This window comes from Trypanosoma brucei, chromosome 10 (genome assembly GCF_000002445.2).
Source record: "Trypanosoma brucei brucei TREU927 chromosome 10, whole genome shotgun sequence".
Taxonomy (NCBI): Eukaryota; Euglenozoa; class Kinetoplastea; order Trypanosomatida; family Trypanosomatidae; genus Trypanosoma; species Trypanosoma brucei.
This window is the reverse complement of record NC_007283.1, coordinates 744,766-763,213: the sequence shown is the minus strand read 5'-3', so window position 1 is coordinate 763,213 and position 18,448 is coordinate 744,766. Positions and strand designations below refer to the sequence as shown.

At 46.9% G+C, this 18,448-nt stretch overlaps 5 protein-coding genes across 5 annotated transcripts, besides 8 other annotated features; all 5 read right to left on the bottom strand.

Annotated features, from left to right (window-relative positions):
* Positions 1 to 236: 236 nt before the first annotated feature.
* Positions 237 to 265: a microsatellite.
* Positions 266 to 771: 506 nt separating this feature from the next.
* Tb10.70.4650 (hypothetical protein, conserved) lies at positions 772 to 3,021 on the bottom strand (the record flags this gene model as incomplete). The annotated part of the gene is made up of 1 exon (XM_817453.1): positions 772 to 3,021. The coding sequence occupies one exon, from the start codon at positions 3,019 to 3,021 to the stop codon at positions 772 to 774; it is 2,250 nt and encodes a 749-aa protein (XP_822546.1).
* Positions 3,022 to 3,192: 171 nt separating this feature from the next.
* Positions 3,193 to 3,217: a microsatellite.
* A 224-nt stretch (positions 3,218 to 3,441) lies between these two features.
* Positions 3,442 to 3,466: a microsatellite.
* Positions 3,467 to 4,417: 951 nt separating this feature from the next.
* On the bottom strand, positions 4,418 to 7,588 carry Tb10.70.4680 (hypothetical protein, conserved; the record flags this gene model as incomplete). The annotated part of the gene is made up of 1 exon (XM_817452.1): positions 4,418 to 7,588. The coding sequence occupies one exon, from the start codon at positions 7,586 to 7,588 to the stop codon at positions 4,418 to 4,420; it is 3,171 nt and encodes a 1,056-aa protein (XP_822545.1).
* Positions 7,589 to 8,977: 1,389 nt separating this feature from the next.
* Positions 8,978 to 10,114, bottom strand: Tb10.70.4700 (splicing factor PTSR1 interacting protein; the record flags this gene model as incomplete). Its single annotated transcript, XM_817451.1, has 1 exon — positions 8,978 to 10,114. The coding sequence occupies one exon, from the start codon at positions 10,112 to 10,114 to the stop codon at positions 8,978 to 8,980; it is 1,137 nt and encodes a 378-aa protein (XP_822544.1).
* Positions 10,115 to 10,751: 637 nt separating this feature from the next.
* Positions 10,752 to 10,779: a microsatellite.
* A 1,119-nt stretch (positions 10,780 to 11,898) lies between these two features.
* Positions 11,899 to 11,918: a microsatellite.
* A 53-nt stretch (positions 11,919 to 11,971) lies between these two features.
* Positions 11,972 to 12,004: a microsatellite.
* A 325-nt stretch (positions 12,005 to 12,329) lies between these two features.
* Positions 12,330 to 12,373: a sequence feature (CT-rich).
* A 450-nt stretch (positions 12,374 to 12,823) lies between these two features.
* Tb10.70.4720 (importin subunit beta-1) lies at positions 12,824 to 15,424 on the bottom strand (the record flags this gene model as incomplete). Its single annotated transcript, XM_817450.1, has 1 exon — positions 12,824 to 15,424. One exon carries the CDS (start codon positions 15,422 to 15,424, stop codon positions 12,824 to 12,826), a length of 2,601 nt encoding a protein of 866 aa, XP_822543.1.
* A 534-nt stretch (positions 15,425 to 15,958) lies between these two features.
* Positions 15,959 to 15,989: a microsatellite.
* A 519-nt stretch (positions 15,990 to 16,508) lies between these two features.
* On the bottom strand, positions 16,509 to 17,798 carry Tb10.70.4740 (enolase; the record flags this gene model as incomplete). Its single annotated transcript, XM_817449.1, has 1 exon — positions 16,509 to 17,798. The coding sequence occupies one exon, from the start codon at positions 17,796 to 17,798 to the stop codon at positions 16,509 to 16,511; it is 1,290 nt and encodes a 429-aa protein (XP_822542.1).
* Between the last annotated feature and the right edge of the window lie 650 nt (positions 17,799 to 18,448).

Below are 18,448 nucleotides of genomic sequence, written 5' to 3'. Positions count from 1 at the left end.
GGTGGTGCTTCTCCGCATCCCATCCATAGCAGAATGGCGATTCCTGATGTCTCCTCTCTCTCCCCTACACACACATACACACAAAAAAAGAATCACAACTGCCGCGTTCATTCCTTTTTTTTTTGCCTTTCTAATCGAATTCCCCTTTTTTTTCTTCACCGGCATCATCGACATTCACCGGTGTGTGAAATGTGCCTCATCACCACGAGAACAAAGATCTTTACAAAAAAAACACTAAGAAAAAATGGAAGAAAGAAAGAAAGAAGTCTGTGGTGTCGCGAGGTAGTGGAGCACAATTAAAAGTAAAACCAAAGGCAATTTCTTTTTTTTTTAAAAATGAGAGGGAAGAAATGGAGGGTAATAGCCAAATCCACATGGCGTTAGAAGAAGAAAACAAAAAAAAAAAACGAAGGACTGTGTGGCCGTAAGCTTCGCCTTCTCCTTTTTCCTTCAATAGTGCAACAAAAAAACCGGCTCCTTCCACACATAAAAGGTGAAGGAGGGCATGACAAAAAAAAAAAGAACACATATTGAGTAAGGAGGAAACTCAGTATCAACAGTGATCCGGAAAAAAAATGAGATAAGGCGCCGTATCGGTTAATTTCTATGTGCAAATAAAACAGACATATAATATAGCATAACAGTATCCACAGATCTCCACCTATAGAACAATCAATTTGAAGCAAATACTGGTGACAAGTCCAGAAGAGCACACACACGCACACGCTCACCATTAAAAAAAAATAATCCCTTTTTCATTTTCAGTGACAGTTACATCAAACTTTCGTCACCATCTTCTCTGTTTTGAGGTGTCGCCAGAGGTGGGGAAATGATTGGGATGGTACGATAGGGGACAGAGGTTGACCTGCTTTTACTTTCCGTTTTTTCATCTTGAAAAAACGCCTCCCTTCCGTTGAAGAGTTCGTTAGAACGATTAACGCCAAAGTCTTCATTGTAGCTAACACGATCTTCAGCAGATTTTTCCTTGTCAGCGACTACCTCCTCTACCGAATACTTCTCAGTTACCTCCTCTTCCTCATGTATTTCTCGCCCCCAATCCTTTGGTTGAACAATGTCAGCGAGCCGTCGGCGTTCACTTCCGCCATCGCTGCTCCCGCTGTCAACACAGCCACCTACAGTGCGGTCATTTCCCTCATTATTTAAGCCGCTGGCACCTCGTTCTCCTCTATCTTCGGCGCCCCCATTAGATTCAACACTACTCCAGCTGTGCACTCGGTTCTCCGACATATTATCTGCGTTAAAAGTCTCGAGTCCCCCAAAGTCAAGTGAAAGTTCACCTTGCAGGTATTGCATTTTGCCATCGGTATTATCTTCACCTTCCACTCCAGTGTTCACTAAATCATGTTCTGCAACCCCGCTGCTGTGTGTCTCCAAGAAACCCAGGGCGTCTGACTGGGTTGGAAGAAGCACTCCCGTACTGCTTCGCCTCTCCATATCCCGCTGCCTGCGAATGATGCCTGCAAGAGCGTTGTCATTACTGTCACTTTTCCTCACTGTTTCACCATCGGTTATCGCATGACTCCCTTCTGTCTTGCGCGTCTGCAGTTCAGCACTACTGTGAGTAGTGTACGCAACCGACTCCGGGAGGTCGCCTGCTGTATTGGCATATGAAACATCCCCCAACCCCTCTTCACTGGGATGCTCACCTTCCAGTTCACTATTTTCCTCGCTATCCTTACCAACTTTACTTTGTTCCAATGCCCTTTCCGCTGAGTGTACGAAGGCGTTAGTTTCATCGTTGTTTTCGCCCGCCACAGCAAGCACAGCAGGGGCTTTATCTTCGAGTAGCGGGCTCAAAACGTTGTTGTCACGCCGTCCCGATGTGCGAGGGCTTTCCTCCTCATCATCAGCTTTTTCGGGTGTACCCGCACCCTTCAATTTCTCAACATCCGCTTGGCCAATCTCCTTTACCTCAGGCTCGTTAGTACTTTCCATTGCGTCCCCGAGTTCAACTGCATCACTAACCTGATAAGTGTCACCTTCCCCACCGGGGGGTTCCTTACCCACAGACTCATTTCCTTCCTTTGCTGCTTCTGTGAAAACTTGGGCCTCCCTCTCCTCAGCGGCCTCCTCACTTTCCATTACGGTATCATCCACTGGTGGGGCCAGCAATGGCGCCCGCAGCTTAGGGGCTCTATCATCAGCGGCATCCACTGGTTTGCTCGACCTCCCTGTAGTCGTTTCATCCGTGTCAAAATCCTCATCAGCCCGTCCACTTGGCTTCTCTGAGACTCTTTCAGTTGACGGTGGTACATCACCACGGGGCCCCCGCTCTGCAGAGGCAAAACCGACCACACGGTTGCCGCTTTTCTCCTCTTTGGGCGCGGTAAATGTCCACACTGCCGCATTCTTATAGACACTTGCAACGGGGGCGCTGAAATCATATGCCAGGACGACTTCGGGCTTATCCTGTGGAGGATGATTAACGTCTTCACGGGGAGAGAAATCATATTCCGCGTTGTCTCGAGAGGCAGTAAATGGATTGTCGCCGCGGGAACCCGTCGCTGTAGTGTCGTCGTGTGGGGAAGCGGTGAATGGGTTTTCGGCAGGAGAAGCCTCAGATACAACCACTTCTTCTCCAAGAGAAACGGCAGGAGTAAACTCTTCGATGGCAGGGACCACATCAGTGACTTCTTCACGTGGGGAAGAAGTTGGTGGAGTCTCAACCCGAGGAGGAGTTGAAGAAACCACATCATGAGACAGAGTGGTGACAGGCTGTTCGTCATATCGAGGTGACGCCGCATTTGATGAATCGTCCGGTGGAGCGGTTGCAAATTGGACATTATCACGTGGAGAAACACTCGACTGCGTATCATCAGGGGGGCTGGTTGGAAGTCCAGAAGGTGGTGGATAATCACTTTGACATGTAGGCGGTGTTGAGACTTGTGTTTTATTATGATGACCTATTTCCTGCTTTTCTTTCACATCCATTACATCCATCACGACTTCCGGCTCCGGTTCATGTTTGTGTTTATCCCTGCAGCACAAGCAATTCCCCATTTGTTAATTACTACACACGACGAGAGCAGCACACTAAGTGAAAAAAAAAGAAAAATACTGTGCGCGGAGCAAAACGCAATCCACACAACCTTTTCTCTTTTCCTTGCTATTCCGAGGCGACGAGTTGCAATCTCCGTTGGCCGGCTGGCTGCCGGAGTGTTTGGGTCGGTCTCCTTCCTTCCTTCCTTCCCTTCTTTTTTTTATTGGCTCGACTTTGTTCCTTTTTAATTTGGTACCTGGACACGGATACAACCCGAAAACAATTGAGCGATCGCCCTACACTATATTAACTGTTGCTTGCAGCTCTGTAACACTCGAACTCGTCTATGAGTTTTATTATAAATATATAAACAGGTCCGCGTGTGTATGCACACCCCTATTGCTATATTTCTGGTGTGATCACAAGACTTTCGCTTCTTCTATATATATGTATATATATATATATTTCAAATTTTCCTTTCCTTTCCTTTTTTTGATCAAATTTGTTTTAACACCTTGTGGTACTGTCTCTTTTCTTTTTCCTTTTTTTTGTCCACGACTTCGATGGACAAAATTGTGGTATTTGCTCCCGTTTCCCTTTTCCCCTCCTTCCCTTCGTACCGCCCTCTAACTAAATATATATATGCCTCGGATGAAGAGTTGGAAAGCACGTGTGCCTGTTGAATTATTATTATTGTTATTGTTACTTACCGAAATGCACAGATGCACACAATGTTGAGACTGGCCAAACGGGAGATGAAGAAAAAAAAGGAAAAAGAAAAGAAACAGTGCCACAAATAGTTGCGCATGCGAATTTTTTTTTTTAATATTTGGCGTGGATGAAACGGAATACCATACAACAATAATAGTTATTGAGCACTCATTAGCACATGTGTTTCCATATAGGAGGTAAAACAAATAAAAAAGAAAGAAGATATAAAAAAAAAGCACGAGAACTATAAAGAAAGTCCATTCACAGATGTGGGAGGCAAAAAATTTAAAAAAGTCAGTAGCAGCACCGTGATATAATCGCAATGAAACATTTAAACTTCACTTATATTTTTCCCTCAACATTTCCTTCCCTCCCACTTACCATGAGTCGGACACAAAAGCACGAAAGCACAAATTAATCACGGGAAACTTCCATCACAAAAGCAACGGGGGGCGTGAAAGAGCCGACACTTCTCTCACACGCATACACACAGTAGTAAAGTTATGACAAAAAATGGAACGTCTCTCCTGGGGGTACGCATGGCAGCACGCCCCCTTAATCTCTTGCCACTCTTCCTCCGCAGTTAAACAAAGGAAAGGAAGGGGAAAAAAAAACGAATCCGCAAAAAAAAAACAATACAATACACACACAAAGAAAAAAACCAAAGTAAAACATGCACACTTTAATTCGTCCATTAAGCGATCTCTACTTTTTGACATTCCGTGGTGAAACAGACATTCTGCGAATCCCAAAGCGGTGCGATACGGACGAGTCCCTACTCCTCCCGCGCCTTCTCAGGCCTTTGATGGCTTCTACCGTACTGACTCCGCTGACATCCAAGGCAGCCGCTAAGATGCCGTACCTTCTGGCGCTGCGTGATCTGCAGCGCTTTTCAGTACTTACTAGCGCATGACTCTCTGGTTTCGTTCCCGCACCGTCGTTGGATACTGAACGCCTGGTGCTCGTATTTAATTTCTGTGGAGCTGGGCAACAATTTGCTTTTTCAGAAGATTTCCCCTTATCTTTATTCTTAATTCTTGCAACGGAACTGCGACCACTACTCTTTTGGCCTGGTGATTTCGTATTGCGTCCCTGTTTGGTACTGCGGACCGAGGGTGGCGATGCATTCCTTTCAATTTCATTAGTCCCTTCGGGGGACACAAGTTTCTTCCACGACCTCAGAACTTCCTCGCTCTCTTTTTTGCAGAAAAGTGTTGGTGAATTATGCCAGTAAGTGTCCCTCTGCGCTAAGTTGTACTTGTCTAAGTCGACACTACCGTGCGAGTTGCCAATGCCCCTTGGTCGGCGTTCAGCTGAAACGCACTTGCGTGAGCCAACATAATTGCCTCGCCACGTTGATGCGTCCCACGAAGCGGTGGAAGGTGACATATAATCGCGAGAGCTCAGTGCTCGTGAAGGACGAAAGGTGTCCGGTGGTATGTTGGACAAAGAGGTGTTAAACCCCCTTTGATAGCGTATCCATGTTGGGGCCCTCCGCCCACCCTCCGTCACTTCCTGCTCATCCGTCCACGGTCTCGCAAAAACGTGCTCTATACTGTTGTCCTTCGGTGGTTGTGGTGATAATTTCCCTATGTTTCTCCGGTGAGCATCTAACATTGTTAATGATTCGTCGCGTTGAAGCACCGTCCGCACTTCGTGGGGTATAGGACTTACGTACCGCGAAGACGCAGCGAGTGGTGACGATGGCCGCGCTATACGTCTTCGAGGGCTCCATCGACTTCTTCTGTCATTGCCCGCGAAAGTGGTTGCGATGCTCCCTGGCAATGTGAGGTTAGCCGTACGCCGCCTTGGAGGAGAGTTGTCCGTGTGAACTAATCCACTTGGATCCCTTTCGCTACCCACGCTCGCATGCGATGAAATGCGCTCCCCCTGAGGTCGTGTCGCGGTGCCACCCCGCGGAGATGGCGATACGATTCGTCTCTCAAAGCCTCGTTGCGCCGCACCCGCGTTGCGTGTGAGTGGCCGCCAGTCATCAGACGAAACTATACGACGGTCGCTCAGTCGTGGCGAGACGTTATAGACATCAGAACCTGTGGCTACGGGATCACCCGGAGACGTAAGTGGAATGCTCCGACGCGGTCTCGAATTCGACAAGGGACGTGTCAAGCTCGAGTCGGGGGAACACACAAGAAATGAAGCAAACGAATCGTGGGGGGATCTCTCTTCAAGCTTGCGGCACACTTTTTCATCTTTTGCACTTTCGCTATGGAGCCCGTTGTCGGTACCGTAATTACAAACCTCGCCTTCGTTCGCTGACCTACCAGAGACTGGGGGTGATGATGCGGTTAGTGTTGCTGGAGGAAACGGGCAGAAGCTTGACGGCAAGTCGTTGATGTCCGCCTCTTTACATCTATTGATTCTATCTACTGTATCAATACCTGGTGCTGCCGAAATTTGGTCTTTATCTACGCATACTTCGGCATCATTATCTATATAGGTCGCCAGTGAATGCCCCGTATAGAAAGGCGTTACGTCCGGTGGAGCTGATATGTGGGCAGCATATTCTTTGGGTTTTGGCACATCTGCTTCCCGACTCGTGGTATGTAGAGGTACGCAGTCCCCTGATAAGCGACTGCGAGCATCTATTTTTGGGGCAGATCCCATATGATCGTCGCCAGGTTCCACGGTCAAATTACGCACCGGACAGCTTGTGCGGGTGCCGAACTCTTCTTTTCGTTTTCCTGCACTACAAATAGGTTTCTCCGACCCTGCTGATCCTGAGGTTGGTTGTGATGTGTTCTGGTCCGTGCTCCTATCCGAAAAACAGTTCCAGTAAAGTTCATTGTAGTTCTGCTGCAACTTTTCCACTGTCTTCTTCAGGTGGTTTAGCAGTGCGTGCTGCTCCAGGCGTGAGCCAGTCGAAGGTGGGTTTCGTCCAGAAGCAGAACAATGTGGATCTGCTTCCCTGCCCACAGCCACAGCATCCTGGGAAGATGCGTTAATGTGTTGATTGTTTACGGTGCAGTGCGAGCAGGCATTGCTACAATCATGCGAAGGGGGAGAGCTCTCACAAGCACGCCAAGGAAGTGGTTTCCCCCACTGTGAGTCGTGATCGACTTTGGAGGGCGCACATGAGTGAGTCTCCACTGCACTACATTTGCTCCTACACGTTTGTGCGGAAGTAGATTCGTCTGTTTTCCCGTGACGCCACATATGGAAAAGTAAGTCTATCATAACCTTCTTGTCACTTTCCCCCGACTGTGTCGCACACTCTTCCCCATGAGCATGAAGATCGCATGATGAAGTAGGAAATCGCGACTCAAAGGGTTCCATTACCTCTTCACAAGTTTCATTCTGGGCGTCAATACTCTCAACACAGTTCTTCGCGCCAATTTGGGTATGTGCGGGGGCTGAAGCTGTTGGAACCTGGACTGCGGGGTGACTCCCAAGTGCACCTGTCCAATTATCATGTGCGTGCAGGTTACAGGGCGTCGCATCAACTCTGTTACCACAACCAAGCACACTCCCGCATACAAAGTCCGATGTATTTTGAGACTGACAGAAGCTTGGTGTCATAGCTATAGCCCCATCGCACATTCCTACAGCTTTCGATTGGTTTCCGCAACACGTATAGATACACGTTGAACCCGATTGAGGAAATGATATAATGTTTTTACAGTCAGGGTTGGCACACATACATGAACGGAGCCTATTACCGTCCCTGGTCTCGGCCGGCGCAATATTTATTGCCAAAGCGTAACCATGGGATGGTGGAGTTGAGGAGACAGTAGACCTAATTGCATTGCTCAGCGAGGGCGAACGATCGAAACATGACAGGGGTGTGGCAGGTAAGCCAGCATTCCACCAGCACGTTTGCTCCTTCATTCCGCTTGTGTCTTGGGGTGGGTTGGTCATTTTGCACTGAATGAGAAAAGTAATCTTCTTTCTATTTTGTCTGGCGAGGTTTTTTTTTGTTTAATCACCCTTTTCTTCGTTTTTTTCCTCAGGTCTTTGCACACATATAAACAGGGACGCTTGAATATAACACACCCCACACTTTCGTGTTCCTTTCTGTATTCTCCCCCTCGGTGCCATTTACACAAGAAAGGAATAAAAGGTAAAAAAAAAGAGAAGGAGATGTCCGTGCAAGACATGGAGCATAAAGGTGAACACACAAGATACAATAATAATAACTTTCCAAGAAAATAAACACAAGCGCATATAATGGTGTGAGAATTTTTGGAAAAAAAAGTTAAAACGGTCAAAAAGACACGCGTTACTGCGCGTCCACCATCAATGGTATTGACAATTGCAGCAAGCCATACACGTAACTGTTTGACTTTGCCTACCTCATTAAGCACTCTCTCATTGCTACAGCACATCCCCATTATCGGAACTTCCAACGATATTCCTTTGTGCTGGTGTAAGAACACAACAACAACAACAAACACACCCGACACAAACGCAAACACGGAGACGAACAAATAAACAACTTCCCTTGTAAGTTTTTTCCGTGGCCACCTCTCCTTTCCCTCAAGACTCTCCCTATTTTTCCATTTAGAACTCCCTCCCCATGCATGGCCATATCCACTTTACACACATGCTGCAGCAAAGCTGCTGTGATGCCTCATCTTTGAATGTTGCAAGAAAGGCTGGTTCACCGAAGAAGAAAGAGAGTGAGGTATATTAGTAGGAGTTATTTATTTTTTTTTTAGTTTGCGGGGAAATGAGAAGCCTTTTAACCACATTCAACTGTACCAAACGGCTTAAAAACGCATTCGCTTTCCCTACACTCTAACAACACGAGCAGTCACGGCGGCATTCCGCCCCTCCTTCACTAACATACACGGACTGACAGAACCACACATCAAGCAGCAACGTTGCTTCAAAAGAAAAAAAAATAACAAAGCAACGATGTTGCGCACAACAGGCGGCTGGGTACCGAGAGAGTGGTTAGAAAAAAACACACGGTAAGAAACATATAAGGGAACGTATTATAAGGTATGCTTGAAATTGCTGCACCATACGCAGCCTGCGCCACACACGGTGCAAAACCAAACACGCGTGTGGTGATAACCAATAATGCTTAACCAACGAACTCTCAGTGGTGATTAACAGGAAGTTGTAATTTGTCATCGTTTTTCTTTTTCTCGCGTCCCGAGTCGATTTTCTTCCTGGCTGGGGCATCACTGTTGTCTACAAATCACCTGCTAAGGGCAAGCGGGTGACACACCACTTCACCACACACATGCTCCAAAACACAATCAAAACACATTTTTGTTTAGTGTAGCGCATCATTATACACTACCTCCTGTATCGCCCTTCATCACGTTGCCTTCGCTGGCGAGCATCTTCCCTTCTGTCATCATACCTATCACCCCCGGCAGATATCGATCCATCCCCCCTTCCACGAAACTTATCATTGCCTTCGTGAAGAATATAATGTCCCTTGTGCGACCGACTCCCATTGGAACTACCGCCACCCGCTGGTGCCTTCTCTTTCCGGCGGTCCCAGTCCCGGTCCCGGTCACGCTCCCGCTCACGCTCACGGCCACGATCCCGGTCCCGTTCCCGTTCCCGATCACGTTCACGATCGCGGTTACGCCCATGTTCACTTCCATGAGGCTTGTCAGAACGGTGGTGGTGGTGGCGGCGCTCGTCCCTGTCGTTCGATCGGTGCTTGTTGTCACGCTCCCGCCGCTCGTCGCGTCGACCTGTTTTTTGTTCGTTTCTTGGCGGTTTGTCGTCACGTCGTGCCCGACTTTCCTCCGCGTCTTTACTGCGCTCTCGTTTTCGCCCTGACTTTTTATCATTGTTGGTGCTGCGTCGCCTCGACTTATCACGATGCCTGTGACGGGACCGAGAGCGGCGCTTGGTGCCACTACCGCTCCGATGACGCCGACGGTTGGAGGCACTCTTTTTCGTGTCAGCCTCTGACGCCCCAGCTTCCGCGGCACGCTCATAGCGCCTTTGACCACGGTTTACTTCACCATCACGTTCCTTGCTCCCGTCCAGTGATGATGCATCGCTAGAGGAAGAGGAAGAGCGAGAAGAGTACCGACTGTCACCATCACTACCGCTACTGCTTCCGTCATCCAGAAACATTTTTGCGGCAGCGGAGGCTGTCGTCATCACCGGTGGTGCAAGGATGCCAGCTCTATATGATGCACCACCGGCTGGCCGCTGATTACCTAAAATAGGAGCTGACACGCCTATAGAACCAATATTCTCTTGTTTCCCCATTATATCGCCCATAACCGACCCCCCGTTGTTCATGTTGTGTAATGCGTGGTGATGGCCCCCGGGAAAGATGGAGTAATACTGCTCTGGATGTTCAGATACCGCTCTGTCCCATCCAATGTAATTAAAATACTCGAGCCATTCTTGGCGGTATATGCGCTCCTTGGTGTCCTTATCGTACTCAGGTGGGATCGCATCCATTTTCGGTTCCTCCCCTCCGTTTATTGTTTGCCTAAAGCAATTCCTTCTCTTTATGAAAAAAAAAGGAAAGTTTCTCAAGTTCTGCCTCCAAACTGTCGACAACTGTTATGATGGTGATGTTTAGAAATAAAGTTAGTGTTGTGTGGCATGCGAGACGGAAAGGCACTGCAGTAGTGTTACGGGTTAAACTTCTCGTGTGCTCTTAGCCTGCTACCTCTCTGTGTTTCTTGATGTTGTCTTTTTTGTTTTTTCACCACAGTTTTTTGTTTCTTCCCTCAAATGAAAGAGAGGTGAGAGAGGACAGTTTGTTTTGGAAGCAAAGATATATATATGTATTACTTTATTTCCTCCTGCGGGTACGCCAACAACACTGTACGCATGGCTTTCTTTATCTCAAGAGAATTCGCTACCACCTGCCCACTACAAGGCGCTAAGGTGGAAAAAAAACGGGAGAATGGACAAAAAGAAAATAGAGAGTGAAAGGAAGCACAATATAAGAGAAGGGCGTGCTTTACACCGATGAAACACAATGAAAGTGGTGGGCGTCACATCTCCTTTGAACACACTCGCGGGCCATTCCACACGAGCGCTCAAAGGATCTGTCACAGTAACCAGACATATATCCTTTGCACCTTAAATATATAAATATATATATATATATATATGCGTACTTAGTTAACAAAGCGCATGAATGATTCCCGTCGTGTTAATCACGTGTAAATAGTTGTTTTAATAACAACACCCTTCCCCTCGGCCACACCGTACTGCATCAGCACACGGGAGGGAAGTTCCGGCACACACGCCGGCTATTGCTCGTGCGGGCACGTAATGGATGCTACGAAGAGCTCCAAAACACAACGTTTTCTTTCTTTTTTTTTTTACTCGTGAAAAAGACAACGATGCGTAAGGCTCAAAAAGCAGTGTGAGAAACCACACAGAAAGGTGCGAAGTTTGTGTGTATGTACGTATGTGTGAACTGGTGGGGAATGTGACAGGTAAAGAGGGTTAGACGTGAGCTGAAGTTAGAAGGACAGTCCTAATAATAGAACGGGAAAAGACAATGTGGGCACGGCCAATGGGAACAAAACGCAATCACCTCACGCATGCAAACATACGCAGGCGCGGTCGGTTTCACTAACGCAAGTACCTGTAAAGTTCAAGTAGATATATATGCTTTTCCCTTAACCCCACCCTTCCTCTCTTACTCTCTAGATGAGTGTTTTATCAATCACACAACGCGCTTCAACTTCACTGCCCATCGAATGACATCCTTTTTATTTTTATCTTTTTTTTTTTTGCATCAATGCACTATGAAGAGGGGGAGCAAAAAATCAAAAAAATCACATTTACAGGGAGTGGTAATCCTTGGCTCATCGCTTCCTTCTCTTCTTTTCCTTTCCCTTTTTCTTTTTCTCCCTCCCCATCCACATGGCGTTGCATTCAAAGTCCTATCATCCTCGCTCACCCTTAGTCCCAACTTCCATACTTCAAACTTCTTTCCTTTACCAGCTTCCAAATGTCTTTATATCCATCAACACAAACAGCTCACTTCTCACCTAACCGTATTATTGCACAGACACAAAAGTGTGTGTATGGGGAGGCACACACACTTGTTATCCACGAGAAACTCCGTTTTCACTTTCGGCACCTTCACAACCACTCATTTCTATTACCCGCTTTCTCCCCAACAAGTTCATAGGCAGGGATGCGCGCTTCTATCGTGCATTATCCTGTTTCTTTCCGTTTCCTGTCGACCACCACGAAAATAAAAAATTAACATAAAAATTATTATTATTATTATTATCAGCTTAATCATTTATTTCAAACATGGCTCACCTTGAGGAAGGAAGGGAGCTCCACACACACACACACACACAGACAGATATACACGACACCACATGCCGCAAACGCTTCTGTACACTCTCCCCTCACACTTGCTGCTTCCTCACTTTTTTTGCCTTTTCCATTGCCGTTCTCTCCATGTGCCTCTTCATAAACTTTTGCACCTTCCTTCTCCTCATTTTTCACCTGCTTCCGAAATGCACCCGTGATGCCTGAAGTGCGTTTCCGTCATTATAGCGCCACGTAACGAAACACTCCCACACTGACAAAGTACAGGTTAGAAACAAACTAACGATATAGAAGAAAGAAAGTGACGCACCTCCCCACCCCCAAGAAAAAAAAAAGTAATGCACGTCGAAGGTGTATACGTCAAAGAGAAGGAGGAAAAGGAGGGAGAGAGAGAAGGGGGGAGGGCGGTAACTAATGACATTAATAATTATTATAACAAACTGCTCCAAGCGGCGCGCCACACGCATAAACAGGAAGCAAACCTCATCTTGCTTTGGAACCGCCCGTCGTCGCTTTTCTCTTCCTTTTTTTTTCTGTCAATTGCTAGCCCCTTCTCCGCCTCCTCCTTCCCCTTCCTTGCACTTATACCAACTGCCGTACTAATACCCTACTGCTGGATAACCGGCCGTACGACTATCGTTGATTATCTCTTCTCACGAACACGAAAAAAAGAGTTTCTTCTCCCACGCGCTAAAACAAGGAAAGCAGAGTTAGATATAGGAGATAAAAAGGAACAAGCAGTAGCAGTTATCCTTCTCCCTTCTTTTTTTTGTTTCAACTACAGTGATTACACCCTTGCGACTATTTTTCACCCGTACGTTTACACAACTCACTTTGTTTGTTTGTCTCTTTCCTTCTTTACACCACCTTTGAAAGTTGTTGAAGTTGGCTTTCCACCCACCGCACTTGCTCCCTGAAACCATCACGTCCGTCATTCAATTCTGCGGCCACTTTGACGATGGCCACCACCTCGCTGGAGAGAAGAGCGCTTTGCGCCTGCTGCCTCAACTCTTTTAAGGAAACACTCTTCAATACAGATGCCATATCGCCAATAACTGTGATGATCGCTATAAACACCTCAACGTAGCCGTGAGACTTGGCGAGAGGTGCGGTGTAAAGGACAAACTGTAGCATGTTTTGTAAATATGGAGCCAGAGGGATTTCGTTGCCCTTAAAACTTTGGCACACACTCGTGTACAAAGTAGAGATACTCTCCCATAAGGACATAACATACTCCTCATTATCGGGATCATCAGTTACGTTTACTCCACAACTCTGCTCAAACATGGAATGGACAAACGGCATAAAAATGTTTACATACTGAGCAAAGTTCGCCTCGCCTACGTTCAACACAATATCGCCGATGCAGTTGAGGAAAATACACTTTACACAGCGATCCACTTCGGGGTTCTGCAGATTGCCGTACAAGGCGCCAAGAATACCTTCCACGTAAGGGGCGAGATCTTTCTGTACCCCCAACGAAAGATCACCCACCGTACCCACAGCCACTGTAACAAGATCGGGTTCATCCACACACTGCAATGCTTTAACCACATGACCTGTGATGCGATCAAGGTAAGGTGCCATTCCTTGCTTAACGGCATGAGCAAAACTCCCTAACATCGTGAGCACCTCCTCTAGAACGGTGCCCTGAGGGTTCTCGAGTATCTTCAGTACAATCTCCATACTCGGTTGTAGATGCTCATTAAACGCAAGCATCAACTTCCTGGCAGTGCTTCCCAGCGACCCACACAGCAAGCCAAGCAATGAGGAAGCCTCCATCTCACCCACTTGGCCTTGTTGACGCTCTCCCAACACATTGTAAATGCGTTTGTGCAGCTCAGGCACAAGAAGATTAAGAAACTGAAGGCAGTCAACGGCAGCTGCATCAATAAGCGCATTCAACGCCTCTTGAGCGACGCTTTTCACAGTGTAATCGACACCCTTGTCAATCGCCAAAAGCAGCACGTTTAGCAGTTCGGCAAAGTATCGCGATAACTCGTTAGTGGGTTGGCAGTCCTCCTCCTCATAGGTAAGCGAGAGATTATGTACAATGTGGCACCCCCTGATAGCTTTCTCAGTTCCTTCACCGATCATTGGTGTGACGATGTTGATCAATTGCTGTAGGTTCCACGGCTGAAGCAGAAACACGTCACCAAAAAGTTCGCACACAGTGGCGAGTACCCAGCCAGCTGTATCAGCAACCAAGGGATGATCATGACGAATGTACTGCAGAAGTCCGGGCACAGCTTGCGCAACGGTATCTTGAATTTTATCTGCATTAGGACCGTTCAAAATACAACCAAATGCCAGAACTGCTGCCTCTTTTTCTCTCCATGTTGCGCCCTCAATGTTACTATATACAAATGGCATTACGAGATCGACAACAGGATCTTGAATACACATAGCAAGGCTCTGTAAGAGTTTACCGCCAGCTATCGCAATGTTCCAGTCACCCTCTTCTTGGCCCTCCTCCTGCCGCACAATAGTTTGAAGGCAAATATTCACTAGCATGGAAGCCCCTTTTTGGGCGTAGAATAAGCACCGCGGGTCAGCGCTTTCCTTCATATCCAATTCAGTTTCACAGATGGAAATCCAAAAAAGCATCGCCTGCAATGCAACACCTTCTTCTTCACCAAAGATAGCCCCGGTTGTGATGGCGTGTAACCGATCGATGTAGTTAGGAAGTGTGGAATAGTACATGTCGGCAACTTTAACTAACGACTCCATCGCTTTTTCACGAGTACGGGAGTTGTGACTTGATGCGACAGTGCGGCAGAGAGTGTCGACGAGAAGATCCCTCTGGTTTTGTTGTTGCATATTGTCATGAATGAACTCCATGGCATTACATAGCGCATTTGTTGCGCAGTAACACACTTCCTCCTTTCCGCTGTTCATACCACACACAACAGCGTTCAGAATGCCACCCGTATAATTTATCAACGCTGCTTCAACGTCCTCGTGGTCATGTCCTTCTTCGCACACGTAACCGATTGCTGTTAGAGCTGCCACCTGGTGAAATTCACTTTGAGACTCCGTTGCACTTATTAGTATGTCCATGAGGTCCGGCCACTCCCCTGCCGGTAACTCTATGCGCGAAAGATTCCCAATAATATTTGCTGCCACATTCTGTATATCTTTTTTTGGTGAACCAAGTGTCGACAGAACGCATTGCTTCACCTCAGTCCGAAGGGCAACCGGGAGATTTTTCCATTCCCGTTCCAGAGCGCGACGAGCTGCCGTTTCACGAAGATTTGGCGCAACGGCGTTTTTCAGCAAAGTTCCAGCCATATTTCGAGCGAACAGTGGCTTTGACTCATCCCGAAACTCCTCCAACAAGCTGCACAGGAACCCACCTAAACCTCCCTGCTTGGCTCGGTTCACTTGTTCTTCCGCTGGAATCCGCACTGAGGGGTCTGGGCTACCTAACGCAGTTAACAATTCCGTCAAGGAGCTCATCAGTTGCCCACAACTTACCTCTTATTTCCTGAACTTGTTTTTGCTGTCGTTGCTTCCCTCCCCCTGCCTCTTAAAGTCTTACTACACACTGCGCAGTGTTGCAATGTTAATGGTATGCTTGTGTGTGAGAAATTACTTAGCACACAAGCCAATAATTTCAGATTCCTTCCACAGACCACACTTGCTTTTATAGCGAAGAGGGCAAATGATAACGAAGATCGGCAAGCGGCCAGGATGGATAAAATAAATATATAAATAGCACACCACCGCCTATAGCAGTTTCTTCCCGCGCTTAAAAAATGAACTTTTATTCACAGCAGGAACTGCACGTACCTGTGGCCCTATCCTCAATAATCGTTATACCTTGACTCAGAAACAACAAAAAATAGTAAAACCTAGAAGTACTACCCGGCCCAAGCACAGTTTCACAAATTTATGCAATCCATAGCAATATCCGAACAAAAAAAAGGGATCAAAAAGTGAGGGAAACGTAAGGTATTCACGTTACTAGCACAGAACATATACGAAAAAGGGATGTATATATATATATGTATATATGAATATACGAGTATATAAAGAGGAAGACAACAATAACGAGATGTATTAAACAAATTTAGAAAAAAATTGGAAATAAAATTAAAATACACTGGAAAAAAGTTATTGCTTACTGATACCTGCAACAAAAAAAAAGTGTTGGCGACAACTAAAAAAAAACAAGCAACACATTCAATAAATACCATAACCTTATCAGTTACAAAAACGTTCACATAAAAGCCTATTTTTGTAAATCACCTTTTATTTCACTATCCATTTTTCATTTGACCCGTATTACATTCAGATTACCTGTATTACATTTCACGGGCTTACCTTCGTATCCATGAAAAGTTACGAGAAGAAAAAACAAAAAGATAAAAAGATAATATTCCCTTTCTCACCACCCAAGCAAACAAATGAAAAAACTCCCGCACCCACTCACCCCCTACAACTTGACACCTGGCAAATAGAATATATGATACTGCAGGTGCACAAGACGGCCTGTGGAGTGCTTAAAAGAGTCACTTAGTGCGAAGTGCTTCCATAACCGTTACGACCAACCGGGAAAGCCAAATTTAGCATGGGCACCAAGTTCCTCTTCAATGCGCAGCAGCTGGTTGAGTTTTGCTGTCCGCTCGCCGCGGCACGGTGCACCAGTTTTAATTTGACCAGAACCAAGAGCAACAACAAGGTCCGCGATGTACGTGTCCTCTGTCTCACCACTGCGGTGAGAGACCATCACTGACCAGCCATTCTCCATGCACAACTTCGATGATGCGATTGCCTCGCTGATGGTACCGATTTGGTTGATTTTCAGTAGAAGAGAGTTGCAGGCCTTCTTTTCGATGGCCATCTTGATGCGTTCGGTGTTGGTGACAGTGAGGTCGTCGCCGACAATTTGAGTTTTGCCCTTCAGAGCCTCAGTGATGCCAGCGAAACCAGCGAAGTCGTCTTGATCGTAAGGGTCTTCAATACTGACAATTGGGTAGTCGTGCGCCCATTTGCAGTACGTTTCGCGCAACTGCTCTGCCGTTACCCAAGTGGGTTCGGGGCTCTTGAAGGTTAAATTATATTGTTGCTTCTTTTCGTCATAGGTTTCACTGGCAGCGCAGTCCATGCAGATGGCGAACTTACCCCTGTGACCAGCCTCCTCAATGGCCTCCATGAGGATAGGAAGCGGCTCATTAATGTCTTTGATCGGTGGGGCAAACCCGCCCTCATCACCAACGTTCACAGCATCCTGACCGTACTTCTTCTTGATGATGCCTCTGAGGGAGTGGTACACCTCAGAACCCATACGCAGCGCCTCGCTAAACGAGGTGGCCTTCACCGGGGCGATCATGAACTCCTGGAAGGGTAAGGCGTTTCCGGCGTGCTTGCCACCGTTGATCACGTTGAAGCAAGGAACAGGAAGGCGCAGTTCCTTCGTACCGGCGAGGGAGGCGAGGTAGCGGTAGAGGGGAACACCTTTCGCCGCAGCAGCGGCTTTGCTGATGGCCATCGAGCATCCGAGGATAGCGTTGGCACCGAGCTTACCCTTGTTGGGAGTGCCGTCGAGCCGAAGCATCAGTGTGTCCAATTCTTCTTGCTTAAGCTCGTCCCTGCCGATAAGCGCAGGGCCAATTACCTCATTTACATTCTTTACTGCCTGTAGGCAACCCTTCCCGACGTAGCGCTTCTTGTCCCCGTCGCGCAGTTCGCAGGCCTCATACACACCGGTCGATGCACCAGACGGCACAGCTGACCGGAACACACCCCTCTCTGTCGTCACTTCAACCTCCACTGTGGGGTTACCACGAGAGTCAAGGACTTCGCGACCGTGAACTTTCTGGATCGTCATATATAGAGATTTTAGTTTATCTTGAGTTTATATAATATTGTGCTGTTAAGCTTGCTGTTTACAGTTAAAATCGCAGATCTATGGCATAGGATAAGAAGGATTATAAAAGATCGCGTGTTAGCTGAAGACAGGCAGAAGGGCGGAGCACCTCCACAACGACGATATAAGATAGCCGTAAAAAGACCACAGTTTCGCAAATTTATGCAATGTATTTACTGCAACCAAGATATGTGGGAAACTAAAAAATATCGGGCGATGTCATTCAAACGACAGTAGGAAACGATCAGATGGGTGTGCAGCGGTCACCTACAGCCGTGGTCGAGCGCCCGTAGCGGTTGGGCATTTGAAAGGGTACTCCCCTAATGCTACACCAAAGAAATTTCACAGAGAGTCTCTGGAGCGGTGTGCCTCTCCTCTGCCGCCTAGTGGAAACAAAAGTGCAGAACACACGAATTATTTATCCCAAACTAAGCAAATAACGGAGTGTATATCCATCGATTCCGTACTCTCCAGCCCCTAATAAGTAAATAATAATGTTATTCACAAGCAAAACACCTCAACAAATAAAACAGTTACAAGACTAAACCCTATATAGTGAGAAACTTTATTAAACTCGAGAAATAAGAAGAAGAGAATTTAATATTTCTCTA